The sequence below is a fragment of the Platichthys flesus genome, chromosome 3 (genome assembly GCF_949316205.1).
Source record: "Platichthys flesus chromosome 3, fPlaFle2.1, whole genome shotgun sequence".
NCBI lineage: Eukaryota > Metazoa > Chordata > Actinopteri > Pleuronectiformes > Pleuronectidae > Platichthys > Platichthys flesus.
In genome coordinates this window covers 969,586-979,271 of record NC_084947.1, presented here as the reverse complement: position 1 = coordinate 979,271, position 9,686 = coordinate 969,586, and the positions used below count along the sequence as shown (strand labels likewise).

The 9,686-nt window shown below is 43.0% G+C and overlaps 1 protein-coding gene across 1 annotated transcript; it reads left to right on the top strand.

Annotated features, from left to right (window-relative positions):
- The first annotated feature begins 6,114 nt into the window (after positions 1-6,114).
- On the top strand, positions 6,115-9,373 carry ppic (peptidylprolyl isomerase C). The gene is made up of 6 exons (XM_062381305.1): positions 6,115-6,369; positions 6,777-6,890; positions 7,142-7,235; positions 7,613-7,680; positions 7,940-8,056; positions 8,313-9,373. The coding sequence occupies exons 1-6, from the start codon at positions 6,274-6,276 to the stop codon at positions 8,439-8,441; spliced, it is 618 nt and encodes a 205-aa protein (XP_062237289.1). The 5' UTR covers positions 6,115-6,273; the 3' UTR covers positions 8,442-9,373.
- The last annotated feature ends 313 nt before the right edge of the window (positions 9,374-9,686 follow it).

The window sequence follows — 9,686 nt, the reverse complement described above, 5'->3', positions numbered from 1 at the left end:
CGGAGCGCGGACTGGGAAGTCGCGGAGAGTCCCGGGATGTGGCTCTTTCTCTGGGTTTAACGAGAGGAGGCTTACTGCTCTCAGAGGCTCTGCGGCTCCTGGGCGCTGATCTCCGGGCAGCGGTGGAAGGTCGGTCCCTCCTCCGGGCTGCGGTGAACCATCGAGGGGGAGACGGGACAGTTCGCTGCGTCCTGCGCGTCTGCGGAGCCAAAACTACCGGAGCGGTGCTGGAGCACGAGCCTCCCTCTCTCTCTGCTTCTCTCTCTCTCTCTCTCTCTTTCTCTCTCTCTTTCTCTCTCTCTCTCTCTCTCTCTCTCTCTCTCTCTCTCTGTCTCTCTCTGTTTCTCTGTCTGTTTCACTCTCTCTCTTATCACCCATAGTCTCTCTCGCTCCCTCTAATTGTTTCTCTATCGCTCTCTGTGTCTCTCTCTCTCTCACTCCCCCCTCCCTCTCTCTCTCTCTCTTTCTATCCTCTCTGTTTTCCTTCTGCTGTTCTCTGTTTTTTTCTCTCTCTCTTTCATCTCTCCCTTCTTCAGCCTCTCTTCTTCCTCTCTGAATAAAAAAGATCTTTATTGACACTTAAAGCACAAACATGTGGGCCTCATATGAACATTTGGATCAATGTATTAATGACTTGTTAAAGTTAGAACAATCAAAATGACTAAATCTGTGAGTTATTCAAAGGTCATGTGGTGACACTAACCTGGAGGAGGAGGAGAGCCATTCATTTCAAAAAGTAAAGTCCAAATTTGCAGTTGTATGAGGAAATACTCACGAGGAAAAATCCATCTCGTCATCGGAGATCTTTCTCTGAATATGATCCCAGGAGCTGAGTCCCGATCCAGAAACCGCTCCAGGATTCATGCTTACGATGAAACTAATGAGCGGCTACAACAATACAAGTAGAGCAGGACAAAATTAAATAGCATGCTAACTGTAACAAGCTAATTGTAGCAAGCTAACTGTGAAAAGCTAATTGTAAAACGCTAACTGCAAAAAGCTAACTGTAGCAAGCTAACTATAGCAAGCTACCCATAGATATATATAAAGTCTAGATGTCTCGGCCAATGGAGTCGAACGTCCGCACATGGCGGCCATCTTGCCACAGGCAGCTCGCCCACCCATAACATTGTGTTGTAGTGGTACGCACTTTTAAATAACCATAACTTGCTAAATTCTCAACCGATTTTTAAATGCTTCGGTTTGTTACAAACGTCAGAGATGTAGTTATGCCACTGCAAACGTATGAATAATTATGTTATTTTTTAAAAAATAGAATAATGTTCTACATAGGTACAAGATTTCCCTTTACAAATATACATCAAGAATTTTTTTTAATTTTTTTTTTTATTTAAAAAGTACATGTACCACTACCATCACAATGTTATGGGTGGGCGAGCTGCCTGTAGCAAGATGGCCGCCATGTGCGGACGTTCGACATCTAGCCTTTATATATATATATATATATATGAAGCTACCTGTAAAAAGCTAACTGTAACATACTAACTGAAACAAGCTTACTGTAGCAAGCTAACTTTAACAAGCTAACTGTAGCAAAATAACTGTAAGTAGCTAATTGTAGCAAGCTAACTGTGAAAAGCTAAATGTAAAAAGCTAACTGTAGCAAGTTAACTGTAGCAAGCCAACTGTAAAAAGCTAACTGTGACAAGCTAACTGAAACAAGCTAACTGTAGCAAGCTAACTTGAACAAGCTAACTGTAGCAAGCTAACTGTAACAAGCTCACTGTAGCAAGCTAACTCTAACAAGCTAACTGTAGCAAACCAGGAGCTACCGGACCACAGGAAGAGCAGCAGATGTCAAGAATTTAGAAAAGATGAAGCAGACAAATACAGATAGTGACATCACGATCAACAGGAGCTGTACTCACTCAGAACGTAGCAGCTGCACCTGACAGTAAAACACCTGTTTTCAAAGAGGGAAACCTTTTTATAGCAACGCTAAACGACTTCGTAGAAACGAACAACATCATCCTCACGCCGAAAAGATGTCCCTTTCTGATGAGGTCACTGGATTGATGTTTGAGTAAAAACCAGCTGTGTGAGGATTGTGTTTATCTACTGTAGAGCGAAGGAGGTCATTTTTATTTGTGTTATAATTACATTATTATTATTATTTCTGGTTCCTATGTGTGTGTGTGTCTGTGTGTGTGTGCTTGTATGTGTGTGTGTGTGTGTGTAGAAGACAGATTACAGCCCAGCTCATTGTGTTTCTGGGTCTGACTTGTTATCCACGACCCAGAGCTTTCCCACCCCTTGCTACACACACACACACACACACACGCATGCATGTAAATCATACTATGTGTGTGCGTGTGTTTGTGTGTGCGTGTGTGTGTCTATGTATGTGTTCATCACTCTATCAGTCATTGTAAGCTGCAGTGGATAAGAATATCAGCTAAACGCCTGAAAACAAAAGTGTGTGTGTGTGTGTGTGTGTGTATGTGTGCATGTGTGTGTGTGTGTTGTTATGACTGGCGTCGGCCTGACAGGCCCCATTTGTCATCCTCGGGACCTCTGGTGGATTGATAACGAACAAAAACACAAACATAAGTGTCTGAAAATGAACTCTTGTCGGCTTAAAGCTACTTTTTCAGCAAGGAGGAATGTGGAGGAACAACAGGCCGTCTGATTGGCTGAGCCACAAGTTCAGGGTCCACGTCAGCCACCAGGGAAACCCTGGAGTTGGTAGTTTGAATCCAAGCTCCTCTGAATAATTTATCTTTTAACCTTAAAGACTAAAAACAGTTTGATGTTAGATCTGTTACCTTTAAAGAGGTATTAGGGTTAACACTTCGCTAAAAGCCATTTTACACAATGTAATCTTTGACAGTTGTTTCACATGTTTATCATATTTTATACATTTAATCCTCTACTTTTGAGAACTTGAACTTTTGTCAGACATTCCAAGCATCAAAAATCTTCATCAACAGAAGTAAAAGGGAATTTTCACAAATTACTTTTAGACTTTTTCGGATTTAGAGCCAAATTATCTCTTTACGTCACGTTCTGTCAAATTACAAATAAAAATGATCTGAAAGCCATATCATGATAAATGCAAGGGATTGTAAAAAGCTAATTTAAGAAGACTTTAAAAGGAAATCACCTTTAATAAAATTTCTTATAAATGGTTTGGACTTGAGAACATTCTTATCCCACCAGATTTCATTATCATTAGTATTGTGAGAAATTGTGAATTGCTGTTTTCTTGTTGTATTTTTTACTTTGAGAAGCACTTTTGTCGACTATGAGGTTTTAAATGTGCCAAATAAATAAGTTGACATGATGTAAATAAAGATTGATGTAAATAATTGACACAAATAAAGTTTACATTATCATGAAAGCCCTGTTCTAGTCTCATCTACCACTTTACACCACAAGTTGCATTCACACACACATTCATGCAGCACAAAAATATGCAGCACCTTTTCTATCACACACTATTCCCACAGCTGCAGGGGCAATTTGGAGTTAGGTTTTTTGCCCAAGGGAACTTCAAAATGCACACGAAAGAGCCGGGAATCGAACCATCGACCACAGTCCACAAGAATAACATTTTGATTCCTCGTAATTGATGTCAACGTCAGACTTTTGCAGCCATGATCTTGTTTTTATCAGAATAAATGTGACATCGGAGCTGTTTCATGCATTTCAAAGGAAATGATTGCAGCTCATTTGTTCTAAATGTACAGAAACTCTTATTTTTCCTCTTCATTCCAACAGACGGCCGAGCAGAAAGAAGAGAGAGAGGAGAAAAGCAGAGTGGGAGGAGAATTAGGTGTTTTCATCCATTGATTAATGGCTTTCTAAAGCCGAGCACATCGGAGCAGCCGGCCGATCAATAAATTAACTGCCCAAATTCATCATTTTCTACAACAAAAGCTAATTATTTAGACGGCTGCAGGAAAAGAAAAAACACAATATTAACAAGAGTTCATTTAGCAAAGCTGTGTATTCCTGCATGTGAGACCAGAGCAGAGCCGCTGCTTGCTCTCAGCTTCACACAAACCATCGCACTCAATGAGGCTGCAATCAGATAAACAGTTGAACTCTGCACAGGTCAAATCTTGATTCAGCAACTAATGATTGAAAAAAGATAAAAAAACAAAGGTGAACGTTGTTGTCAAGTTCAAACAAGAGAGAAGAAGATTACGATATAAAAAATGGGTCTAAATCTTCACTGAAACCTGCAGCTACATCTGAATAAAACATTCAAAACACAAATAAGATTCTTAACTCTGGATCCAGAAAGTGAAGCCAATGTATAAGTGTCTGAACCTGTCTTCTGTGTACTGAGGGGGGGTGGCAAAGTGTGATTGACCACTATTACTGTCCAATGGCTGCAGGTGTGTCACAGGTGTAGGTGGATGTGCAGTGTCTTCAGGCTCTCAGTCAGGCTCCACCCCCTGCCCCTCCATATATGGGTATTTCTTGTTTCAAAAAACGAAGAAGGCGCTGATCACGATGTGAAGCTGAGGCTTCAGATCAGCAGATGACTGACCAACAGGGGGCGTCACTGGGGCTTCACTAACTGTACGTTTCCTTCGGGGTGAAGCTGGATGGACTGTGAGGGACTCTGATTCTCACCATCACATCCTCACAGCTTATTTTTTTTACTTTTAGTTCGTCATCACTTCACGTTAACTTCTGTTTCGTAACTTTATTAACTTTGTAACTTGGTTCCCCTGTTAACATGAAGGATGCAGGGTTTATAACCAATACTGCAGCCAGCCACCAGGAGGCGATCAAGGCACTTTGGCTTCACTTCTGCCCGTACAATCGAACCCGATCCTAGTCAACATCAGTAAAGTTCGTAAACAGCGAGAAACCACACTCTTTATTTTTACTTCAAACCCAGAAATCGCGATCTATCGTCCACCTACAGGTCGAGCTCTGTCATGGCAATGGTGCGTTTTTAACACGCGTGTAATCGACGTGTTCATAACGAAGTGACGGAGCCTTTAAGGTGGAATTTAAGGAGGTTTAAAAGGTCCATTTCCACACAGGATAAATGAGACCTTATTGGTTTAATTCCATGAGGGTTAGTTAGCACACAGCTGACAGTAATTCAATTAGAACGTTTGCATTTCCCCCCCGTTCATTTACAGTCTGCAGCACACACACACACACACACACACACACACACACACACACACACACACACACACACACACACACACTGTAACCTTGGTATATATAAATGTGCAGCTTTATAACGGTGTCACTTTCATTTACATAGGAGCATGTTGTTAAGGTTCTGCTTTGACATTCAATTAAAACGTTTACATTTCTGCTTAATTAATTCAGCGGATGGTGAGAAGAAAAGACGAATGGACGGGCGGCTGTGACAGGAGGCCGATAACCGTGTGTGTGTGTGTGTGTGTGTGTGTGTGTGTGTTAAGGTCACGCAGGCTGACTATTATAATTCATCTCTATAGACATGTATTCATCTGGGACCTTTATTCTCTTTTTCAGCTTTATTCCCTGCAGCTGAGCTCAGGCAGGTTTTTTTTAGTTCAGTAAAGTGTTGAAATAAAAACATCTGTAATATTTGACTGGGACTTATTAATCTATATTTTATATTTAAAACCTGACGGTGATTAATGATTATTGCTGCATCTGGAAAATGTTCTTCAATCAAAACTTTTAATCTTCAGACCTGCAGGATCACTTTTTCCATTTTAATTGAAGAACAGATGTTTAACTATACAATTAAGTAAATTATTTGTACATCTTAGTCGATGATTTCATGTTCATATTTTTATTTTAGTTGTTTAGAGATGAACAGAACTGTAGCTTCATCCTCTCTCCTCCTCTCTCTCTCTTCCTCTCTTCCTCTTTTCTCCCCTCCTCTCTCTCTTCTCTCCTCCTTCTTCCTATCTAGCGTCTCCTCCTCCTCTTTCTCTCCTCCTCTCTTCTTGCTCTTCCTCTCCTCTCCTCCTCTCTCTCTTCCTCCTCTCTCTATTCCTTTCTTCTCTCTCCTTTCCTCCTCTGTCCTCTCTCTTCCTCTCTCCTCTTTCTCTTCCTTCTCTCTCCTCCTTCTTCCTATCTAGCGTCTTCTCCTCCTCTCCCTCTCCTCCTCAGTAGGCGGAGCTCTGACACAGAGCCGGCCCTCCGCAGGGGGAGTGGTCTGGTGATGTATCCGCGTTAGGAGCTCTGTTTCCCGGGTAGCCTCTGAGCGGTGCCTTGCTGTGATTTCTCCCGGTCCCGGTGGTGTCTCCCAGCGGAGAGCTGCTGTCTGTCTCCCCGGTGAAGATGGAGCTGCTCCCGGTTCTCCTCCTGCTGTCGGCCGCCTGTCTGCAGCCCGGCTCCGGTGCAGTGTCCCGGTCAGGACCCAAAGTCACCGAGAAGGTGGGTGAGGAGGTTCATGTCTCTGACTGATGGAAACTGCGTCTGTTCCTCCTCTTCCTCCTCATTCTCCTCATCCTCCTCTTCCTAATTCTCCTCATCCTCCTCTTCCTCATTCCCCTCATCCTCCTCATCCTCTACGTGCACGGTGGCACATCCTCATGGCGAGGAGCAGCTGTGCGCGCTGCCGGAGCCTTGATAGTAACGGCACGTGCACGCACCAGACAGTGACGACGTGTCCGGAAAACGGCGGGGGGGGCAGATTCACTTAGCTCTGCAAATTTCTCTAGAGTACGTCACACACACATACACACACACACACGCACACACACACACACACACACACACACAAGTGATCAGAAACGAGCCCCCATCAGGGCATCAGAACTTAACTGTGTGTGTGTGTCCAGGTGTTCTTTGACGTCACAGTTTCGGGTCACGAGGTCGGGCGGATCGTCATCGGTCTGTTTGGTGACGTCGTCCCTCTCACTGTCAATAACTTCGTTGCCCTGGCCACCGGAGAGGTAAGAAGAACTCCACTTCCTGTTTCTGATATTTATCATAATTCATAATTTCACTTGAAATGTTCTTTCAGATTTTCCCTCCAGACTTTTATTTCATGAAGCTAATACAAAATATTGTAAACTTGTAAATTCAGCACTAAGTTGTGTTGTATTTATCGGTGCAGTGGGTTTAGCCGCGGGCAGACAGATACGCGTGTGTGTGTGTGTGTTTGTGTGTGTGTGTGTGTGTGTGTGTGTGTGTCTGTTTCCAGAAAGGTTACGGCTACAAAGGGACAAAGTTCCACAGAGTCATTAAAGACTTCATGATCCAGGGAGGAGACTTCACCGCTGGAGACGGAACCGGAGGTAAGAACAACGGGTCGCCCACCATCCACACACATGAAGAACCTGCTGCAGGTTCGATTCCACACTTTGTGTTTTACTGCCATCATCACGTCGGGACCTTCTAGAAGCCATGAGGAGATCTGAATATCTTTACTGAGATCTGTCCTGCAGGAGCTTTCTAGTGGATCCTTCTAAGTAGCTAAACATTTTATAAATGCTAATCCACGAAGAACAGCTGATGGTTGTTTGTCGGTTATCATGAAAAACATCGACTCCAAACGTTCACATCGTGAACCGTAGAACACGAGTCAATAAAAAGATCGGACCCCTTGAGAACATCGTGACTACCCAGTCCACTGGTTTGTCTCACAGACGTTTGTTCTGCTGCTTCCGTCCAGGTCACAGCATCTATGGGACAACGTTCGCTGATGAGAACTTCAAACTGAAGCACCTTGGAGCTGGATGGGTGAGTGCACACACACACACACACACACACACACACACACACACACAACTCTATTGTTATATTTGTATGTTCTACTTTAAACCGGTGACACAAACTCTTCATGAAGGACCAACTGTTTTGAACCAGAAAAACGTTTTTACAGTTTGATCAGAGGATCAGCTGAAACAAACAACTTGTCAGAACTGTAACATGATGCATGAGCCAGTGTGTGTGTGTGTGTCTTGTGTGTGTGTGTGTGTGTGTATTGTGTGTGTACCAGGTGAGTATGGCGAACGCCGGGCCCGATACCAACGGGTCTCAGTTCTTCATCCTGGCCTCCAAGGCTCTGTGGCTGGACGGGAAACACGTGGTCTTCGGGCGGGTCCTGGACGGGATGGTGAGTCCAGCACCGTTCATGAGGCGCTGCGTGTGGACATGTTTGATTCCCACGGTTCAAACTTCTGAAGCAACCACACGTTTGATTCTGTCAGGTCACCTGTTTCAGCTCGATTCAGCTCCTCAGCTTTCACACTGTACTTTATTTATCTATTTATTTTGAATGTTCAGTTAATGACAAGAATCAACACGTCAACCAGCGTCGGATCAGCTTACTTCTTAGTTCTTACTCCTGCCTCTGTCCTTGTCCTGGTCAGGCCGTGGTTCACACCATCGAGCTGCAGGACACCAACGACAGGAACCTGCCGTACACCGAGTGTGTGATCGTCAACAGCGGGAGGATCCCGGTCAAAGAGCCCTTTGTGGTGGAGGTGGAGGGCTGGTAACACATTTGATTACTTTAGCATTAAAACACCAGCTAGTAGGTCCTGGTGTTGGTTTGTATAGTTTGGAACCAGAATCGTGCGCTAACAGAGTTTTTCATACTTGAAGGAAAACACTGTTATGAATATTATATGACATCATTTCTGCTGATCCTCCTGAATCTTCCTCACTTGATCTTCAGAACAGGAATCGTCTGACACTCACAGCTACAGACGACTGTCAGCTGGAATCAAACGTTAGCATGTTACATGTCACAAAGACTGAATGTAACATGCTAAAGGTTAGCGTGTGCTTCATCACAGGAAACTGACTGAAGAGCATGTTTTTAAATGTTTGGTGCTCTGAATCAAATGTGACGATTAGCATGAAACTTGCACTTACACAATAACTGTAGCTCCTCATTCATCTCTCATTGCCAAATAATTTCTCATGTGCCAAATTTCATTAACTTTTCTATGCATTGAATATTTAAATATCATTTTAATAAACATATGCAAACAAGAAGAAAAACATGCAAACTCTGTAGCAGGTGTCAAACATCTTTCTGGCTGTTATTATTTATCTTCTTCTTCCACGTTTGGATTTTTCTTCCTGATGAATTATGCACCGTATCATGTTTGCAAAAAAATCTACAGCACAGATTGCACAGCAAGAAAAATATTGTAAGAGTGTTGAAACGAGAATTAATATTGTCTGATACTGTTTAATTAAAATAATGAATCTAAATGTTTGAACATGTGACTGCGTCGTGAACGTGACAGTTAATTCCTCAGAGTTGTTTTTAATGTCGTCTCTGTTCTTTCGGTTCAAAGTGTTTGAACTAATCTTCCTCACGCCACTGAAGCTAATGCAGCATCAAAAACCAAACATATCAAAAGTTATGTTTCATTATTTATATTAACAAGAGAAGAGAAGAGTGTGAACAACTGTGTTTTCTACATAAACAACAAATATATATCTGATATTTCAGAGTCTGTCTTCATTGTGCACCAGTTATTTAAAGGTTCAGTGTGTAGGATTTAGTGACATCTAGTGGTGAAGTGTCCTTACAGGACCTTTAAGCGTTCAGGTCATCCAGGGATCAAACCACCGAGCTTCTGATCACTGAACAACTCTCTTCGCCTCCTGAGCTTCATCATGTTGCCGAAGTGGGAAGGATCTGAGGAGAGCAGGACGTCTTGTGGTGTAAGATAGACGACATGATGAAGACACGGCGTCTCCATCGCCCCCTGGTGGCTGGCTGCAGT